We start from the raw sequence: 22597 nt of genomic DNA on the forward strand, positions 1-22597 counted from the left end.
GTGGTAACTGTCATCAAATCATCATTACAACAAGCGGACAACAAGTTAAAAGCTAAACTTAGCATGGTAGCTGCCTGGCTAGATACCTTACCTCAGTTTGGTTTCTTTTTTCTGGCCAAAAGAGGAAAGAAACTCGTCTCTTGTGCCCATTTTGTACTAAATAAAGCTGTTTTCTTTACAGTTTAGACAACTGACATAAAAGTTACTCTAATGCTAGCTTGGTTGCAGGGGTGTCACCTGGCCTGGACTTCCAGGGCTGTAGCTCTGATTATGTTTTAATCAGCCCCGAACCTTATGTTGTAACACAGGGGCACATTCACTACCCCTCAAACTCAGAGAAAGAGAGAGAGAACCCATCAGGCTCAGGTCGGGTGGTGGATCTCTAAAATGTTTATCATGGAATGATGTGTTGTCTCATTGTGTTTAATGTTGTTTGTTGTTCTGTTTGAGGTAAGAAGAATTTTACTAAATGACTATTTAGCTTTTAAAATATATAAATAACTAGATAAAAAGTTCTTTGTTAGCAGGACATTGGAGAGCTATCTAGAAGAGATAGCTGATGTGGAACCTTTTTTAATAATATTGTTTATAAGACATGCTAGTTAACATTGGTACATCACTGCAACCTTTGTTAATGTATAAATTCTTACATTAAATTTTAAAAGTTACACATTTTACAGGTTATTTTTACAGATACATATATGAAGGAGGATATCTCAAACCAAATCTACAATAAACTGGGCTGAACCACAGACCATTACATTTTATTAGCACATAGCTAGAACAGCAGTAATGACTGGTTGACACCACAGAGGTTGCTAAGTGGTTGATTGATAAATTTACATAAAGCATGCTGGGTATTGTAGTAAGGGAATGTTGATGAATGAAAACATAAAAAAGGTATAAAATTGTTGAGGCTGAGGGATAAATATCACTTCAGACTGCTTATCACGACAAATAACATATTAAACTTTAGTTTTGATGTTATATTGCTTAGTGCTTCCACATAAGGTTTGGGAATCAATGTCAATGTCACACTTCATAATGAGGTCATTCCACTTCGGCAGGGTTCTTTCTTTGTTTACATGCTGCAAATAGACACAAGAGCTTAAACAGAATGCTGTTTATTGTGCTGTTTTCAGACTTGTCATGCTAAAAAGTGAATGAAATGAAAAGGAGTGTATCTTATCCATTTCCAGAGAGATGCCAAACAACAGAATATGGTTAAATTAGCCTTATTGTCAATGTGGTTTCATACAAACTCCTAAACAAAGAGTGGAGTAATGTTCTGGACATGCTAACATTACCTTCTTATTTATTCCTAGCTGGTATGTGGCTAAAGTGCCTGTTCTTTTGAGTACTTTAGATTTTTCAAGTCACTTGAAGCCCATGCAGAGTTTAAAAATGGATATTCAACTCAAGCACTAGCATATTGAACTCTTTAGCTACTGACGCTTAGCTGCTGTTGCATTTCACTCAGCCTTTTAACAAACACTGCCAGCCTAGATGGTTAGCAAATGACACTATTACAGCCATAAATATCTATGATTACAGCGCTGTACTGTATAAACACCACAAAAATCTTTAATAATAGATGTTGCTTGAGGTTTACACTGAAAATGCTAATCGTCTGTTACCTCAGCTAATGTTACTAGCCTAGTCACAGCACACAACTTACTTCATCTCATACCTTTTAGCTTGAAAGCAGTAAATTATGAAGAGTTAGCTGATTCCAAACGTGACAAACTAACTTGATGTTGAAAGTTTTATTAAAGTAGCGTGTAAAATGTGCTTGAGTTCATATATTTTATGTGGCATCTGGCTGTACATGACAAAACGCCCCCTTTATATATATTGTTGCTTTGGGGTTGGCACTTGTTTTCACTCGAATTAAAGTCTTGTCTGTTCTTGATGGCATGTGTGGTTCAAGATCGAGGGAACGGTGTGAAATTCTTTTCATGTCATGCTTGGACAGGTGCAACAGTCATCACTATGCTGTGTTCTAGCATCTAAATAGACGAAAATAAATAAATAGATTTCTAAGCTTAGTTTGCAGATGCATGGTCAGCAAATCCTGGTCACTCTGAGGTCACATATGAGAGGGGTCAAGTATCCACAGTGAAGTTGTGCTCTTTTCATCCACTGAGTTTAGAGAAGACACATCTGAAGCTGAGTATACCTCGAGGAACTACCCTTCCCAACACTATGAGGCAATGTGAGGTAAGGCCTGGTTCTTTTCTCTTTTAAAGGAATATTTCAAAGTTTTTTGACCAACTATCTGTCTTATGTATCTGTAGTATACAATTACCATGATATTAAAGAACAGAAAACCTGTTGACTCAAAATACCCTTATAGTAGACGCCAATGGGCAGGTGCTGAAGCCTACACCAGGGTCAAGTTGAACTGTTTTAGTTCAGTACATGAAAACATGTTAAAGATACTGTCTATAGTAACTGACCATATGCTACACAAACAGCATACAGAGATTTGGTTGAAAAAAAGTATGCAACCACTTGTCACATGTTGTTATTTTATCTAATAATAACTTACAGTGTAGAGTGAAATACTTTAAGCTAGACACCAGAAGGTATTTGAAGTTGTGTGTTTTTAAAAAATATTTCAGGTTTTGTGAGAACCAAAGAAGTCATAAAATAATAGATACATTAATATTTATTTATAGTAATTTTCTAAATGACGTCTGTCTCGATCAACCACTTTCTGAAGCTGGATGTTAATTTTAGCATAACTTTATTCTCACTGTCTTCTGATTGAATCATCTACAGTGATTTAACCAAATACTATGCTATACAACAGAATATGGTTAACATTATCCTTATTGACAGTATGGATCCATACAAACTCCCAAAGAGTGGACGAATGATTTGGATATGCTAACATGAATAGACCTTTTTCCAGCTGGTTTGCTTAAGTGCTTATTCTTTTGAGTAATTTAGAATTTAAGTAACTCCAAGGCCATGTACAGTTTACAAGTGGATATTTCACTTAACCATGGGCAGATTTGGCTCAGTTACTGGCATATTTCACTCAGTTATTAGCATATTTCACTCATCATATTTCACTCAGCTATTGACATATTTCACTCAGTTATTAGCATATATCGCTCATCATATTTCACTCAGCTATTGACATATTTCACTCAGTTATTGGCATATTTTAATCAGTTTATAGCATAATTAACTCAGTTATTAGAATATTTCTCTTCGTTATTGGCATTTTTCACTGAGTTAGCATATTTCACTCAGTTATTGGCACACTTTACTCAGTTATTGGCATATTTCACATATTCCTCTGTAGGTAGCCTTTTAGCTGACATACCAGCCTAGATAGTTAGGCAATTAATGACACTATTATTGTACAGAACTGTATTAAACACCACAGAAATTCATAGTAGATCACATATGACTTGAAGTTTATGCTAAAACACAATTGATCTAAACTCTTTGAGATAAACAGACAAATGCTAATCATCTACATCAGCTAATTTTACTAGTCTAGCCGCATTATAATTTAGTTCAACTTGTACTTTTCAGCTTGAAAACAATGAGTTATAAAGAGGTAGTTAGCCAATGCCAAATATGATCAATTCACTAAATTGTGTTTCAATGTTTAACCCATTCATACTATCAAGTATAAAAATCAGCAGTTTAGAAGCATCTCTGTTTATCTGTTCATAATTCTGGACACAGTTATTTTACAGCTATACTACTGATTAATTGAAATCTGTGAAAGTTGTAGAGTAGCAGCATCATAATAGAATAATTTTATACACTTATCTGCGACCTTCAAAAATACATTGAAAACAGTGATCCTAAATTTTGAACGCTAGTTTATGTCTTTATATTTTCTGAAACTTTTGGAAACCAAGTAATAAAATGACAAATCAAAGAAAGTACTGAACTGAAGCTAATTCACTTTCTAAGTGCCAGCATTTCATTGTATTACATGTTCTATTCAGATGTTGGCCTTGGTACATTAGTAGGACAGTCATGTTTCAGACTTGTAGGAATTCAATAGTGGTAAATGACACACCGTGCTTTGCCCACTTTTAATCAAGTGTTGCTAGGTTAGACAAGCTTTCCTGAATGTTGACGTAAAACCCCATGGTTGTGGTGGTGGTGCCAGGGTTTTGGGGGGATAGGGGGGAAATCGCACTGAAGCCACTAATATAGATACTGACACAATTGTACATCCATGACTCACAGAACGATCCAATTTCTTAACAACATACCTCACCAGTTCACTTACATCAACACTGCACAGACAGCCCTCATATCTATTTACCTCCATCTTAATCATAACACATCTTATCCATGGTAACTTTTCTCATACAGATCCTTCACAACCTGCAGTGTAATATATCCATTATTTATCATTCCACAATCTTAAAAGATCATCATAATTCTCTTTAAATAATATATCAGACAGATACATGTCACACAGAAAGGCTCAGAGACTACCTTTTATTTATTTAATTCTTGTTCAAATGCAAGTTATTCATTTTTTAGGAGATATTTCTGAGAAGATTAGATATAAGATAATCCATGTGCAGAAAGAAGGACGATGTCAAAAAAAAAAAGAGCTTTCATCTTTGAGAGAGAGGAGAAAATCAATCCCCACTTTTGCTTCAGATCTGAAAAAATCCACAGGTGTTTCTGTCCATCCTTCCACTGTGAGAAGACAACTCAACACTATGAGTCTGAAAGGATGTGTAGCTGCCAAGAAGCTCTTACTGAAAAAAGGAAATAGACAAAGAAGAGGAAAACGTGCAAATCAAATAAGAATCAAAGAGACTGCTGGTATTTTCAGAACAATGGACAGTCCACTCCAGACTCCAGACTCCAGAGATCAACATCACTGAATGTGTTTGGGATTACTTGGATTGTATTGGCTGGCTACTCCAGCACTGGCTGGCTGCTAACTCACTCATTATAGTAGCACTGATGCTCACAGTAAATGGCAACAAAATATTTGTTTTACCAATTCTTCTCTCAGAAACGCTCTTTTCTAGTTTCGTAACGTGGTCTTCCACACATTGATTGAGATCTCATCTTGTGTCTTTCAGTTCACTCTTTCCACCAAACTCTTGCGAAATTGGACAAGTTTCCAGATTTACAAACATACTACGACATATTGTAAAGTTTTTCAGATGTATCCTGGCCATAGCAACAGTTGCTAGGCCATGAAGGCCCAACTGAATGAACCAGTTTGCTGCAGCGCCACCCTGAGGCAGACCAGTGCTGCATTTCTAGTTAGCTGAGAATACCAAAGACCAATGCTTGCTGAGTGTAGGTGAAACAGGCTAAACAATAACCTTTCCCTGAATTTGTATTTGAGCATCTATTTTTTCCTAACAAACAGCATAACTTCATAATAAGCTTATTTTCAGGGACATTGAGGGGGCACAAAAGGTTAAGTAGAGGATCCCGGACCCCCAGGATTTCACACCTTGATTGCAATCAAAACAAATAGTTAGACAGATAGTCAATGAAAGCATTTAAGTTAACGTTAAATGCTAGTGTCATGCTTTAAGAACATCAACCTGTTCGAGACACAACCAACAAATTATACTATAATTTTTTATTAATTGAAAGTCATTTATATATGTTGGGGCCCATAGTTACGCCACTGTTAGTATAGCTAGGCAAGATTAGTCAATTATATGTAATTTTGGTCAGTGCCGACAGTTGACATCTATGTTATTTAGTTCTCCCTTTGCACTGGAGAGTTTAAGCTGTAGACTTTTCAAAAGTCTAAATGAAACTCAATGATTTAATTTTAAATTTAGGTGTAAATGCTCGTAACCAAGCCTGTGCGCTGTTCTGCACTATTGCAGATTCTTCAAGGCCTGCCTACAGCTGATGTAAAGCTAAAAAGCCGCTCTAAATAAACTGGATTACTTGGGGCACTTTGCCTATCGCTGTGTTTGCTTTATCTGCTCGAGACTGATGGACAACTATAAATTAGAATTATACAGCACTAATATTGGTCTTAATGTCAGAGACCCCTGGGAGACCACTCTGAGTGAAGTGCTTGCAGAATACTAGATTAAATTGCTGACGTGGTTGCGGGCAAATGGGAGGGTGCAGCAGTGTGGCTGCACTGCCCCATCAGATGCTCTGCATGCTAGAGGACGTGTAACCGATGAGGAGTAACATGCCAAAAATACAAGTCGAACTCTAAACCCTGCATATGATCCCAGTGTAGATAGGTAGGACCCTAGGACCCAGTAGACAGTGGCAGTGGATCAGGAAGTACAATGATTTTGAAGGATCATTACTCTTACCAGAGCAAGGACATTTCAAACAGTGTTGTTTTTCTTTAAAATGACAAACTCTTACTTGATGGAGCCAAAAGGTAAATCAAATCTGAATGAGCAGGACACTATTTGGTGTCAACCATAATATATCTGAAAATCACTTGTACTTTTTACAAATGCATATTAAAATATTTGTTTTTATTTAATTTATTTTTTAAAAACAATTTTAACCTGACTTTTATTACACAATTCTATAACCTAAGAATAACCCACTTTGCATTGTGGTATCAGCATGTAATAAGTCTGGGGTTTCAAAGGTTTAAACTGGGTATATTTCCCACATTGCATCATCTCTTGATCAGCAAGGAAGGCTGTCCAAGATGCAGGATTTTACATGGGTCAATGACATCATTGCATTTCTCTCCATTATATTTTCCTATAAACTATTTTCATAAGTACTTTACATCTGTCATATTATTCTACACTACATGCTTTATCAAAATTCCTTTTGGGCATTTAGGCCTCCAAAAGTCAAAAATGTCAGCTGGTGCAACCATCCAACCATATAAGCAGATTAAGTAAACTATTAAAAATGTAATTCAGTTATAAAGAATTCTGAATAAAATAGTTTGGCATGTTTTTTTTATGAAACTGTGAAAGTTTTCAAATCGTAACATGTTGAAAAATAAAGCTTTAAAGATAACCAACTAACTGTAAATTCTGCTTTCCTCAAGCGACACATGGCACAATTGAGAACAAAGGACTTTTATTCTGACATACCTTTAAGAAGAGTGGGCCGAGTATTGCGCCATGAAGAAGACCCCAAGTAATCTTCATGGTACAATGCCAAGCCTGGTAGACCTTTCACAAATACTGAAGAAACTGTTAATTTTGAGTGAAGTTTAGGCTGGCTTAGTTTACCAAGTCAGGCAGTTTGACCCCAGGAAAACCAGGAAAATGTGATATAATAATAATGTTAATTCATTAAAAAAACAGAAATATAACATTGAATTCTAGGAAAAAAGGTTTACACAGATGTCCAAATACAAAGACTAGTATATACAATATAATTTTAATTAATTAATGTGTGGTTGCGCCACCTGACATTTTCCTGGTTATATATATATGTATATATATATATATATATATATGAACTCAATTGGTCAATTTTTTTTTTCTTACTAAATAAATGATTCAGCCAGCTAGTGAAAAAAATCAAACAGCCCACCCCCAAGTATCCACCCCAAAGCACCTGTAGTCTTTCAAAATATACTTCCACCTTCAACATACATCATCAGAAGGGGGTATTCCTAGTCTTTAATCCCTTAAATGGCCATGGCCCAAAGTTTTATAACATACTTCTAGAACCTAAGAATAGCTTAACGAGTTTGCTTTGGAGTTCCTGTAGTTACTCAATAATAAGCCTTAATATGTAATAAGCCTGAGATTTAAAGGCGTCAAACCAGGAAATCTTGCTTTAGAGACTACTATGGTCTCTCTGTAAGAGGTGCGTAGGAATGTTTACAGCAGATGTAGTGATGGTTACATTTTTCAGTTTGGCCGAAGCAATTTTATACTGGACCTCAGCTTCTTAAAGTGCCCATGTTATGAATAATAACTGAATCACTTTTTTGAAGTTTGATGTTGTATGTAAAGACTGTTAAAAGTTTAAAAACATAGCATTCACTCCTGTGTCAGTACAATCAAAATAATGAAGCTAAACTGCAAAAAACAGCCCATTTTGAATTCACTGTTTTTGTGATGTCACAAAAACCAACACATTTACATATGCGTTCAGCCTACAGCAGTTTAGCCCCACCCACTCACACAGACGTTATAAGGAGTGTTTCAGCCTGGACTGATTTTTGAAAGAGGCAAAATACAGAGCAACCAATCAGAACAGAGCTCATTAACATACACAAGTCTCAAAGGCATAATAACAAAAACGACCTGTTTAATTATCAGGAATAAAGAGAGGTTGTAAAATGGTCATGAACAAATGAATTATTATAATTAGTACATAAAACCAGCCAAATATCATAAGTGGAGCTCAGGGCAAGAATGAAAATGCAAGAACAATGTAGAACATAGATCGTTTAAAAGCAATTGGCTTGTGCTGTTAAATAATTTGAGTCAATCTACAGTAGAGTCACTCAAGTCCAACAGTAGAATGATATGGATCAAGTGACATTAGCAGGCTGGTGGAGAAACGTCCTGTGCTACTTTGGTATGCGGCCAGCTCTTTCTCCCTCTCTCTCTCTCTCTCTCTCTCTCTCTCTCTCTCTCTCTCTCTCTCTCTCTCTCTGGCCCAAACTCTGCTTCAGAATAGTCTCTGAGCAAGAGAGTCATGAGGGCCACTTCTGCTGGACTGCTCTGGCTCGCAGAGGTACGGAGAAGCAGGGGGGTTGTATATTTAGCTGAGTGAAAATCATGTCGTAGATTATGTCTTGGGGCTCTCAGGTTTCACCTTCAGAGGTTTTCTGGTGGACCCAAGGGCACTGGAGTGAGCAAGCAGCCCCCCAGGTGTTAAGGGGGCAGGAGACATTTTCCACTCACTTCATGGCCGGACGTTCGACTTAACACACCTCTCTGGACTGAAAAGGGAAGACAGAGACCTCGATAGAAAAATCAGGGAGAGCTCCAAAACCTTCCATTGCAAGAAGGCCACAACAGAGATACTCTTTGGAGGGGTTCTGGTTTAGACTTGCAACCACCCGCAGTGTGGACCTCTGGAGTTATATTTGAGGAGCAGTAATGGATATTTTGGCTTTAGAGGCAAAGGGGGGCAAGGCTGAGGCTGCTTCAGCATCTGCCCCAGCTAAAAGCAGGCCCAAAGTGCCCAAAAAGCCTAAACGAATTGTTTACTTTGAGGTGGAGATCCTGGACGCCAAGACCAAGGAGAAACTGCTGCTGCTGGACAAGGTACTGTGCATGGCCGTGCATTTCAGTGTGTCAGTGTCTTACATGAGCTTTTACAGTGCAAGTTATTACATTTTAAACCAAATTTTCACCCCAGAGAAACTTGTATTTTGTCTGATGTGGTCACACACATTTTATAGTTGGTACAAATGGACTACATTTATTACTAAAACATTAGTATTTGAGATATATTGGACATACTAGCTACAGTACCATACAAAAAGACCACAATTTTTCATGAGATATTTCTGTGAATATTAGATATAACATAATTCAGTTGCACAAAAATGAGGAAAGTTAAAGGTAAATAGTGAAACACAGGATTTTTCATACCTAGAGTTCACAAACTGATTTAAAGATACAGAGAAATGGGACTCCAAAGAGCTGGTAGACCAACAAAATGGTCACTATCAGATTGACAGCACTCAAAGTTTTTATTTTTGAGAGAGAGGAGAAGATCAAGGTCCACTTTTGCTTTAGGTCTGAAAAAATCCACAGGTGTTTTTGTCCATCCTTCCACTGTGAGAAGACAACTCAACACTATGACTCAACACTGAAAGGATGTGTAGCTGTCAAGAAGCCTCATTGAGAAAAGGACAAAAATGAAGAGAATTTGCATGTAAACACTGAAACTGTACATCTGATGTGGAGTGAGGTTTTATGGACTTATGAGTCTAAATTTGTAATTAAGAATAGTCTAAGCCTAAACTTTGGAGGTGTTGAAAAATAGCTCCACAGACAGAGAATGGAAACTGTAATAAAGAGTGGACACTGAATGAATGAAGGGTGGTCTTCGAGTTCTGCACAGTACTGGGAACATCTGTAAACATTATCCTCTCTCTGCAGGTTGAACCTTCTGCCACTATTTTGGACATAAAGTCTATGTTCCACAAATCAAGTAGGTTACTTTTCAGAATTGGAATTGAAAACCTTTTGTGACGATGCTAAGCTGCTTGGCCATGTGTCAGTGTTACATTCTATTCCATGTTCACTCTGTTTCTCCAGATCAGCGCTGGTATCCTGCCAGGCAGTCGCTGTGCCTGGACCCCAGTGAGTGGATCCTGTTTCTTAGTGCTGCTTGTGAATATGTCCTCATGTGTTGCATTGATTTATAAGGAGCTGAGTGCAAGGGGGTAGTTTTAGTTTCAGAAATGCAGGAGGGGGGCACCATGAAGTTGCATATTATCTGTGTAGAGCTGTTTGTCACACTGTATTGTTGACACAATCTCATATACATACAGAATCATTCTATACTGTAGGTGTTTTCTGACTTTAGTAATAGGAGCTTGTAGCACAGATCGAGTTTGGTATGGCAACAATCTGCTAACGTAAGCTAACTAAGTCAGCTCATTTCACTATTCGGTGTATTCTAGCGTAACCATGGACATTAGTATAGTGTAACCATGGAAATGGGTGCAGTTTAACCATGGAATTTGATATGGTGTAATCATGGAAATAGGTGTAGAATAACCATGGAAATAAGAATAGTGTAGTCATGAAAAAGGGCTTAGCATAGCTATGAAAATGGGTGTAGCATAAATGGATGCAGTGTACCCTTGGAAGTAGGTGTAGTGTAACCATGAAAATGGTTATGGCATAACCAAGGAAACGGTTGTAGTGTAACCATGGAAATGGGTGCAGTGTAACCGTGGAACTTCACCATAACATAACATAGCACAACATTGGAAATGGACTTAGTGTAACATTGGAAATGGGTGTAGCATATGTTTGGAAATGAATATAGCGTAACCATGAAAATGGGTGCAGTTTAACCATGGAAATGGGTACAGTGTAACCATGGAAATGAGTGTAGTGTAACCTTAGAAACAGACTTAGCATAACTATGGAAATGGGTGTAGTGTAACCGTGGAAATGGGTGTAGTATAAAACTGGAAATGGCTGTTGTATAACAATGGAAATGGATGCAGTGTAGTCATGGAAACGAGCATAGTGTAACTATGGAAATTAGTGTAGCATAAACATGGAAATGGATGCAGTGTAACCATGGAAATTAGTGTAGCCTAACATTGGAAATGGACTTAGTGTAACCTTGGAAATGAGTGTAGCATAACCATGAAAATGGGTGTAGCATAATGATGGAAATGGGTGCAGGCAACCATGGAAACAGACTTAATGTAACTATAGAAATGGGTGTAGTGTAATGACGGAAATGGGTGTAGTATAAAACAGAAATGGCTGTTGTATTATAATGGAAATGTGTGCAGTGTAACTATGGAAATAAGTTTAGCCTCTCTATTTGCCAGTGATGTAGTCCTCCAGATGTATTTCTACATTTCTGTCATCCTGATTATGACAGCAGTAATACTTGACCTGCATTATTTAGAGATTTCCCCACAACTTCCGGCTAACTTTGAAAGTGCAGGGACAAAACTGAATTGTAAAAAGTGGAAAATATGTCCGTGTTCCAGAGCTGCATTAGTGGTGGTTTATTTTACTGTGTGATTTCAGAGGGAAAGCCCTTGAAAGATGAAGAGGTGCTCCAGCTGCTTCCTGTGGGAACCACAGCGACTTTCTACTTCAGAGACCTGGGATCACAGATCAGCTGGAGAACCGTGAGTGGAGCACAGAAACACTTAACCTAAAAAACACACAGACAGTCATGCATTCACCCACAATCTGAATCCCTACTGACTCTAACTGGAGGAAATGAGGCTGGTCGACCCAGCAGCAAGGTTCTATTCTCAATACACACACACACACACACATCTTCTAAGCCGCTTCTCCTTCTGGGTCACAGGGGGAGCTGGAGCCTATCTCAGCAGTCATTGGGTGGAAGGCAGGATACACCCTGGACAGGTCACCAGTCCATCACAGGGCTCTATTCTCAATAATTGTTGTAATATTTAACATAATTTTATATTTAATGAATTACTTAATACATATGTGTACATCTGTATTAATTAGTTATGTATTTAAGTATATTTACTATAGTACTGTGCAGAAGTATGCAAGTGAGTTAGCTAAACCATTTCTAGTCTCATGGGCCAGACATCATCTCATAATGAGAATGTCTGGGGATCCCATAAGAAATTTTGGGCTAAATGTGGGTGGGAAAGTAGACTAATTAAGGTGGGAACAAACTGAGAGTGGAATGTCTATACTAATCCAATGCTTTGTGAAGATGGAGCTCAAAGTATTGGGCAATGGTGAGCTTGTCAAAATTGTCTAATATAGAACAAGCCTGTCATTAGCTCATAGTAAGTTAGCAGGGCTGAAAAGCCCCCCAGAAACACCAATTAACGTCCCAGGGAACACAGAATAAAATATATATATAAAAAGTTTGTATGATACTAAACTTGAGTTTTATATTAAACATCCAGAAAAGTTTGAATGAAAATTATAAGATATTAATGTAATAAAACATGGCTTAAAAAACGCTGGTGAGACCTATCGGAGAACTGTGTGGGTGTGGCTAAAGAGCAGCTTGATTGACAGCTCGCTGTCAAACACTCTTAGCCTGCTCTGCCCCTCAAACAGAACTAAAATTGTTATCCAGCTTTTATGTGATGGTAACTGGACGAAAAAATCAAGGATAAACAGATGTGCAAACAGATAAACAAACGGGTGGACGAAGCACCGAATGATGAAACAGACATACAAACAACGCTGGCATATGGATAAACGAATAAAAGGGTGACAGACAGCAACAGACATGTGGTCTAGCTTGCTAAATTTGCTTATGCTGGGTTAGCTTTAGCTCGCTTAGTTTCTCTGACTCTGAAACTGTTTTGTGTGGGCGGGGCAAGAGACATCAGCCTTGTGATTGGTTAGGGGAATGCTTACGGAAGCATTACCCAAGATTAGGACCGCTCAGTTTACATTGAGAAGAATTAAATATGGTGAAATATATCAGTCAGTTATTGGTCATAGAAGCATTATTCAAAGGGTATATTAAGTACATGTTTACTGTTTACCTGCAAGACCAAGATAAACCAAATTAGAAAGAATACACAGATTTAGCTTCCCTGGGTCTTTAAGCATAAAGAAGTGTGTCATGTTTGCAAAGAACATATTACACACTGTAAAATGAACATTACCATTTACAAGGAACGGTTAGTAAGAAAAAAGAACAGTTCCATTAGTTAACGTCAGTGTTTCACCATCTTGCTTAAAAGCACAGACTAGAGGAATTTGCCGGGTTTTAGAGTCGGAGTGGGTCTTGTTTCCAATCCAGCACCAAAACTAAATTGTCCCCAGATTCTCGTTACGAGATCATGTCTGGCCTAACAAGACTGAACCATTTCCAGACCTCTCCTTGAGGAAGCCCTGTGTTAACATCCAATACCTAGTTTATCTGTTAATCCTTCATTAAATTAAATCATGAAATTTAACAAATCCCTGTAATGGCTGGAGTGGCAGCGAGACGTCAGGAACCAAAACAGTGTTCAGTGTTCATTCTAACCGACATTTTACAACTTTACTGAAAATAAGCCAGTCTTACTATGTTTTACTGTAATTAAGTTTATTTATTTTAATGTTATATAGTGTTTTATATTTTATATTTGTTTACTGCCAAAAACAGAATTACTGGCGAGACAGTTTCAAATTTCTTTGCTGCCTGAGCCTATTGCCCAATACTGCTTGTATGAATATAGCAATGCAATGTACTACACTAACATTTGATTTATGACAGGTTTGATACACTTCTTTTTTTGCACTTCTGTCTGTCAAAGGCCAAAGTGGCATCGTCTGAAAGTTTACAATTTTCATTTATGACAGAACTGCTCCACTTGTGAAATTAAACAAAATGTAAGAAAATGTGTTTCAAAGCATATATGCACCTCGAGGGACCTCGGCTATGGAGGTTAACAGTGTATGTGTGTGAGTTATTTTACCATACAGGAGATTTGCCGTCCTCTAGTTTTGTTTTCTCTCACCTTCAGAGCAACATATCCTCTTTCTGAGTACATCTAATCTCCATGGCCCCGTTTTCCCACCAGGTGTTGATCCCCTTAACCTCCTACTCACTTACTGCCTGTCCCTGTGTGTCCTGTGTAGTGGCACCGCTGCAGGCCCTGAAGTCTGTTTTTGTGGGGCGTAGTGTTTTAAAGGGGATCATTGAAATTATTCATTTAATCAGAGTCAGAATCAGGTTTTATTGGCACATACAGTAGATCTGGTTCCAGTGACATAGTAGCTCACCATACAAAGTAGGCACCCATACTTCAAGTCTACCATGCATTAACGCTGACACAGCCATCTGACAAAGCTGCATGTGCCTGCAAGGCCATAAGGCAAGAGTCTCAAACATCAGACAGCTTCATTTGGCACATCACATCCACCCTGCATTTTTTTTAATATAAATATATTCATCTGATGGGTAGATTTGCTTCACCCACTAGATACTGTGGCTGGTTACCCAACATAAGCAATATAATGATGCTTACATGGTAAAAAGGCAAAAAGACTCAACTTTTTGTTGTTAAATAGCAAAAGCATAGCGCTGCACACAAGAGGAACCATTCAAAATCTGAAGCACCATGAACACTGCACACTAAATGGGCATGGCTGTCATTTACGTATGACCAACTTAGCTATCATTCTAATTTAGACCAATAGTTTGTTTAATCTACTTTTGTGAATTCATTCATGAAATGTGGTAGACACAGTGTCAGAATTAGGAAATTAATGGAATTATCAAACAAATCCAATGAAAACACAGATTTAGGTGTGTATTTTGCCAACACTTTACCTGCAGCTACTTAAATGAAGATTAACTAATTTAATTAAACACAAAATATTTATTACACGCTATGAATTTATACTACTACTACTATTATTATTATTATTATTATAATTAGTAGTAGTAGTGTTAATTTAATTATAATTGTTTTATTATTAGTGGTACTAGTAATAGTTGTGGTTTGGGGTGACAAACTGCTGATTGCTAATAAATTGCCAATAAACACTGACTATGTTTGCACTCAAATGAGTGCATGTCATATATTTAAAGTTAAAACTTGGAAAAAAAAATTAGAACAATTTCATCCCTGCATTTCAACCAGCCCCTTCTTAGAGTCTCTGGCCAGTGGCCCCCAGGCTCTTGCCGCTGGGTGTCCCATTTCACACTTTGGAGAGTTGCTCTCAATGTGCTCTTACTTTGGCCTTTGGTGAGGACCCTGGTGATGCGGATTCAGCATTGACAAAATCCCTGAAGATGCAGCGAGTGCTATGCAGAGTGGAGGGGTTTGTTTACAGCTGCCTGACCAACAGGGTGGAGAAGAGCATTCAGATGTGAGCTAAAATGCATTTGTCTATTAATTTAAGTTCTTATGATTGAGCCGCATTATGCTTGTAATCTATACTGATCCACTGTATTTGAGCATATTAGCTCATTCAAAAACAAAAACAACGATATCATTTAGCCGGGTACAGCCGATCTCAAATGTCCACTTCTAAACTTGGCACCCCAAAGGTCTCTTGCCCTCTCTGGCCTTACGCTGTTGACATCACCAAAGTAAGGGCTTTGAGAAGGACTGCAGGGCTTAGGGCACCATTTGGGACAAGGCCACTCTCTGCATGTTTCCTGATTCTGGACAGGTACAGGACCAATGGACAATGGAAATTCAGTATTTCAGCAACAATGAAAAGCAAGTGAACACAATGGACTGCTATAACAGACTAACTAAACAGTTCTGCTAGCTACAGTTTGAAACTGTTGCTATCCAACCACTGATTAGGCTACATAGCAAAACCTGTCCAATAGCACTTCCTTAACTGTATGTTAATTTACATGGCATGTAAAATACATTTGATGCCCTTGAAGTGATGGTACATCCCTACATTTCCCTTCTTCCCCTCTTTAGTTGATCAGTTTTTGGTGTCAGATGTTCGCTTCGCTTAGATTTTTGGAGGCTAATGTAGCTAACAATGGAAACTTGTAGTTGTCAGGTTAGCACTGTGCAAACTGCATGCCTAAATCATGTCAATCTTGCCTCAAAGCATTTTAAATTGTTAAATGATTTCAAATAGACTTGGTTTTTGACACTGTGTGGGCAGAAGTGTGTTGTAGAGCTAAAAATAGTAGCAGCAGCTACATCATACTCTTGTTCATTGTTATAGATAACAGAACAGCGTGAGTTAGCTGACCATTACAGATCTTTCAAAGTACTGAATCAGTTCAGTTCACTCACCCAAAAGATTTGTTCAAAAACAACGAATTACATAGTGAGTGGGGTTGCGGCTGCAGGGGTGAAAGTGCACCTCAGGGGTCCCTGTGGAGCTTTGTGACAGCAACATAGTGACCCGGATTCCACATATCGCTGCTGTTGGAACAAAAACTCTTATAATTATAACCTAGTATCTCATAATTGACATAGTGTCTCATAATAATAAAAAATATCTCATAGTTATGACTTATTATCTCATAATAATGAAAACATTTTCTCATCAAAGTTATTACTATGAGATGCTAAGTCATAATTAAGAGATACTAAGTCAAAATAATAAGACTTTATCCTTTAGATTTCATGTTATAAGATAGCAAGTCATAATTATGAGATACTAAGTAGTAATTATGAGATACTAAGACATAATTATGGGAAACTTTCTCATTGATATGACTTACCAAGTAGCTTTCTATTTTTCCTCAGTGGCAGAAACAGGCTTCCATACCTTTCACATCTCTTTCCCTCTCTCCAGGTGTTCCTCACTGAGTGCATTGGGCCGCTCTTCATCTATCTGATGTTCTATTTCAGAGTGCCTTTCATCTACGCCCCCAAATACGACTTCACAACCAGCAAACACTGGGTCGTGCAGTGAGTATCCCATCAAATTCACCCAGACACTCTGCTAAATGGAACTGTAAATGTAAAATCTCCATTTAAAACCGATACATTTAAACTTATTTGAAACTCTAAACTTTGTAAAACAAATTTAAAGAAAAAGCCAATCAAAACAGTGATAACATACCATGTGATCATACCAAACTATATCATAGACCTCTGAAGTAGTGTTTTCATTTGGTTTTATGCCTATATCAGGAACTTTGAGTCTAAGCAGTTTTTCTTTTGGGAAAAATGAATGATTTTTGTGAAAATCACTGCTGTCACACCCTGTAGAGCACAAAGCCTGTGTTTTACTGTGCATATATTTTTCCTCTGAATGTCACTGGAACTGTAGTGCATGAACTGTGTTCTCTGAAGGACAAAGCTATTCTGAACTGACCTCTTAAAACAGCATTCTTCCATTCTTCTGAGATGGCTTTCGGTCACTCCTCTGTCCATTCTCCCCAGCCTAGCATGCCTGTGTCACTCCTTCCATTACGCAAAGAGGATCCTGGAAACACTGTTTGTCCATCGCTTCTGCCAGGGCACCATGCCACTGCGCAACATTTTCAAGGTGTGGCAGCATATTTATTGTATTTAGGTTTGTTTGTGTTTATTCTGATGTTATATTGTTACTGTGCAGATGAATAAGTTTAAATAATTAACACGGTGAAACTTACATGCAACTTCAGGTGCTTGAAAACTACATGAAACTAAAGTGTGCATGAATTGCATAAGGTAAAGCATCCTGCAACTCCCATGACACTTATCTGCAACCACTGCAAGTGTCGGAGTTTCAGGAAACAGTCAATCAAAACGTATCACATGATCACATTCAAAAACATACTTTCAAACCATTGCTTTCACCAGATCAGTGGGCAAGAAAATAAAACAGGAGATGTTTTTTGGGCCCACTCAGGGTTGGTAGTTTTTCATTTTATTAGGTTCCTGAGCCGTGTCAACAATTAAAGTTCTCACAGTTAGGGTTCTAACAGCTGCATTGACTAGCCAGCTAATGCTAACAGCTTGTAAAATGACTGCTCCTGCCACTTTTCTTCTTTAGCCTATTTGGGGGAGTCCCATGCTGGCTGGCTACTCCAGCGTTGACTGGCTGCAAACTCACTCCCCATAGCGGTGCTGATGCTAGCATCAGTGGCAAAAATATGTTGTGTTCAACAATTCGTCTTTTAGAAATGCTCTTTTCTAGTTTGGTAGTGAGCTCATAATTGAGATCTTACATGTCTCATCTTGGGTCTTCATTTTGAGAAATTAGTAACAATTCACTCTTTCCACCAAACTCTTGCAAAGTTGGGCAAGTTTTCAAATTTACAAATATGCTACACCATTCTGTTTTTCAGAGGTAGCTTATCCTGGGCAAACTGCATACATACAACTGAGTGAACCAGTTTACTACAGCGCCACCCTGAGGCAGACCAGTGCTGCATCTCTAGTTACTCGTGCCAGCTGTAGCCAGTTGTAGGTGAACAATGACCCTTGTCTGAATTTGCATTTAATCACCTTTTTTCTCTAACAGACAGCATAACTTCACAATAAATTTATTTTCAGGGACTCCCAGAATTTTGATTTTATGACATTCAGGGGTCCAAGAGGTTACTTAGGGGGTCCCGGACCCTTCAGGACACCTGTATTTCGTACTTTGGCTACATTCATTTTCTCAACACTTGACATCCCCTGTTTTGTCACAGAACTCAGATTACTATCCACAGTATGGAAATTATTATGGGAAGAGAGACTGAGTTGCACTCTGTGATGAGCTTCTAGGTCAGGATGAGTGAGACATCAAGTAGGCTATAAAACATTCATTTTCAAAGGCTTAAGATACACACAACAGATAAAAAACTCTAGATAGACAGATAACTGACAGATGTGTAGCAAAAAGAACTGCAGTGACAGGTGGAAAAACATAAAAACATGTTAAAAATGCTGCAAATATGTGAATTTCACCTTTATGTGGCTTTATAGTGAGGTTGATGCGGTGTATCAAAAATACGAGCTGCTAGTTTGGCTGACTAGAGGAATAACTCTGTGTGTTGTTTGCACCTTTGATTGTTTTTTAATTGCTGTGGAAATGAAATTACAGGCAGCTCACACAATGCAACAATTTGCATAAAGGTTTCACCATGTAATACCAGTCTAAGACATCTTAGTACTAGTCCAATTACTGACTGTAGCCCATCTGTTGATCCTTTTATCAGCCTCCTCTACCTCTTTCATTGTTAGTCAGTGTCTGACCACAAGGCTGCTGTTGAACAGATGTTGTTTGGGTGGCGGTTCATTCTCAGCACAGCAGTGACACTGACATGGCAGTGCATGTATGAGTGTATCAGGCACAGAGGTGTGGCTGGGTTTTTACACACATCAATGTCACTGTTGAGGTTGAGAGTACAACAAAAAAAAAGCACCGTGGTCAGAAGCTGACCATTGACAAAGGGCTAGGGGGTGGCTAACATAAATTGTGCATCAACAAATGGGCTACAGTCTGAACTGTACAGCAGCACTGGAGCTACAAGTGTTTGATGGGTTACACAGAGCACAAACCAAAGTTCTGCTACTCAGCCACCTGATGCCTTAGTATAATGAGCAGAAAGGCTAACAAACCTCTTTCTCTTTCAGAATTGTCTGTACTATTGGTGCTTTGCTGCGTGGATGGCCTACTACATAAACCATCCACTCTACACACCACCGTGTAAGTAAGAATTCCCGCCATGTTTAATTTTGGCCTCTTTGGCTTCAAATCAAAGGCAATTTCTGCAGCTTTCTCAGTGAAACGGAGCGAATCTCTCTGTTTTTAGACTACGGGGAGCAGCAAGTGAAGACAGCGCTTGGGATTTTTCTGGTGAGCATTGCTTTGCTTACTGACTCCCTTTGTTTTACGTTTAGACTGACTGGTCTTTCTCGTCATGTGTTTCTTTGATTTGTCACAGTTCTGCCAGCTGGGGAGCTTCTCCATTCACATCACTCTCCGCAATCTCAAACCTCCTGGTAAGTTCCTACAATCAAAGCCTGCAATCGAAGGCCACAAAAACCTGCAAGATCTCACCGTTTGTTTTATGTCCAAGGTTCTAAGACCAAGAAGATTCCATATCCAACCAAGAATCCTTTCACATGGATCTTTGCACTCGTTTCATGCCCAAATTACACATACGAGGTGAGAGCTGCTTATCATATAAGAATGGTGTTTCAGCAATGAGAATAGGATTTTGTAGATTGTATGATTGATTGATGCTGTCTGAACAAAACCTTGTATCTCTAAGATGATAACTTTACAGCAGAAGGAAAAAACCTATATATAACCAGACTTTTTTTCCAAGTCATTTTGGGATGTTTCTTTTGAGCCATTCATCATGAAACTTACATATATTGTAAACGGTATCCGGCATTTTCAAATTAGGTCAAAAACTGAGAAATAGAGATACAAGGTTTTGCTCCAACAGCGATATATACAGTGGTGCTTGAAAGTTTGTGAATCCTTTGGATTTTTCTATATTTCTGCATAACTTTAACCTAAAACTTCATCAGATTTTCACATAGGTCCTAAAAGTAGATGAAGAGAACCAAATTAAACAAATGAGACAAAAATATTAGACCTGGTCTTTCATTCATTGAGGGAAATGATCCTATATTACATATCTGTGAGTGGCAATAGAATGTGACCCTTGGGATTAGCAATAATTTGAAATTAGAGTCAGGTGTTTTCAATCAATATTCATTATTATACAATCACTTGTTATATTAATAATTGTGGTCATTTTATACAAAAATAACAGTGTAGATTGAAATACTATAACCTAGACACTTAAGATCATCATCATTATTATTATTATTATTATTATTATTATCATCATCAAGGAACACCAACAAGTTACTGAATGATAAGTTATCTGTTTTATTGTAATTTCATGATATGTGCCTTGAGATTTGATCACCACTTTTCCATTATGGTTTGTGTTGTTGTGAGTGAACAGCTAGACTTCTTCTCCCTCCCACTCCCTCCCCGCACATCGCCTCCTAGTGTACCAGAAGAGCAAGTGTTCAAAGTTTAGCCTTTGCTGCCAAGACTGGATTGAGGAGCAGCAGAATAGTTCGATGGAAAATGTTGCATATTACACATTACAGATGGCTAAAATCTATTGTTTTGTCACTCAGGCATGTTGCTGAGCCAGTGATAACCAAGATGTGTTGTACAGCAGTGTAACCACAGTTTGACACCCAAGCTTAACTTTTTATTGCAGTGCTGCCCCCTGCTGGTCAACTGTGCTGGTTCTCCACTATAATGTGAGTGGTACATTAATAAGTGAATGTGCTGTCTATCCAGCCTCAGTGCTGTGATTGCTCTTGTAGGTGGGCTCCTGGCTGGGCTTCACCGTGATGACGCAGTGCGTCCCTGTGGCCTTCTTCACCATCGTCGGCTTCATACAGATGACCGTGTGGGCCAAAGGCAAGCACCGCAGCTACCTGAGGGAGTTTAAAGAATACCCAACACTGCGCTCGCCCATCCTGCCCTTCGTCCTGTAGACTCTTTCTGTCTTACTTACACACTGCTGTACTGGGCCAGTTTGTATGAAGCATCTCAAAGTAAGGCTTCTAATTCAGAATCAGCTCCCAGATCATTGATGAATGACTGCATAAATGGCAGCTGATCTTAGATTTGGCACTTTTAATTGGGAAAAATAGGAAAGATTTTGCATATGCAACCTCAGGAGAGCTCATATCACTCTGTGCACAATTTAAACTGGCAACTGAACAACATTTGTGATGGGATATCGCTTCAGAAAAGAACTAACACCACCAGGGTAAATAGAAACCCCAGCATTTTTCAACCTGATTAGCCATATCTGTATTGTATGGAAGCCTGTTAGAGGAGTTTTTTTCACCCTCCTTCTATATTTGTGTCACAACATTGACTTTCTCAAAATATTGGCTTAACATCTCAAAATGGACTTTGTATCTCAAAATACTGTCATAGTATCTTGAAAATAATGACCTACTTTCTGAAAATATTGACTGAGTATCTGGAAATATGACTTGCTTTTTCAAAATATTGACTTAGTCTCTCAAAATAATTACTTACTTTCTCAAAATATATCTTAAAAATATTTTGAGAATATAAGTCATTATTTTAGGAAACTTACATCAATATTTTTTACACAGTGCTGCCAGAAACAGAGGAAAAAAAACATTTTTTCTCCTCTACCTGGCAGGAATGGGCTTCCATGTTGCACTGTGGATTACCATGGACAGTAATTCTAACTCATTTCCCAGTAATTAGAAAAGTACCAGAAAATCACTGAACCAAAGCACGCTTATAATAGGAGGCAATGGGCCATTGCTTCAGTACCTTTTCTTTTACCATGTATGGGGCTTTCAAACGCTCTAAAGCAGGGGTGCTCCGTCAGGGTCTTGGAGACCTACCTTCCTGGAAAACTCAGATCATATTCGCCTCTAATACTCAGATTTCCCTGAAGGCCTTCATTACCTGGATCAGGTGTTGGTAGGTTAGGGTTGGAACTAAACACTGCAGAGTGGTAGATCTCCAGGACCATGACTGCTCTCAGGGTGAAGGGGAAATTAGGATGACTGGAACAATTCAGT

At 38.3% G+C, this 22597-nt stretch overlaps 1 protein-coding gene across 2 annotated transcripts; it reads left to right on the plus strand.

Moving 5' to 3' along the window:
• Window positions 1–2110: 2110 nt before the first annotated feature.
• tecra (trans-2,3-enoyl-CoA reductase a) lies at window positions 2111–22009 on the plus strand. Of its 2 annotated transcripts, XM_036567419.1 has the most exons (12): window positions 2111–2220; window positions 9150–9200; window positions 10044–10095; window positions 10203–10247; window positions 11667–11770; window positions 16860–16975; window positions 17453–17558; window positions 19619–19691; window positions 19798–19841; window positions 19930–19987; window positions 20065–20153; window positions 21347–22009. In XM_036567419.1, exons 1-12 carry the CDS (start codon window positions 2206–2208, stop codon window positions 21518–21520), a joined length of 927 nt encoding a protein of 308 aa, XP_036423312.1. In that variant the 5' UTR covers window positions 2111–2205; the 3' UTR covers window positions 21521–22009. The 2 variants fall into 2 exon arrangements, with proteins under 2 accessions (XP_036423312.1, XP_036423311.1); XM_036567418.1 differs by lacking the exon at window positions 2111–2220 and having other exon boundaries at window positions 8616–9200.
• The last annotated feature ends 588 nt before the right edge of the window (window positions 22010–22597 follow it).

Source organism: Colossoma macropomum, unplaced genomic scaffold (assembly GCF_904425465.1).
Source record: "Colossoma macropomum unplaced genomic scaffold, Colossoma_macropomum, whole genome shotgun sequence".
Classification (NCBI taxonomy): Eukaryota; Metazoa; Chordata; class Actinopteri; order Characiformes; family Serrasalmidae; genus Colossoma; species Colossoma macropomum.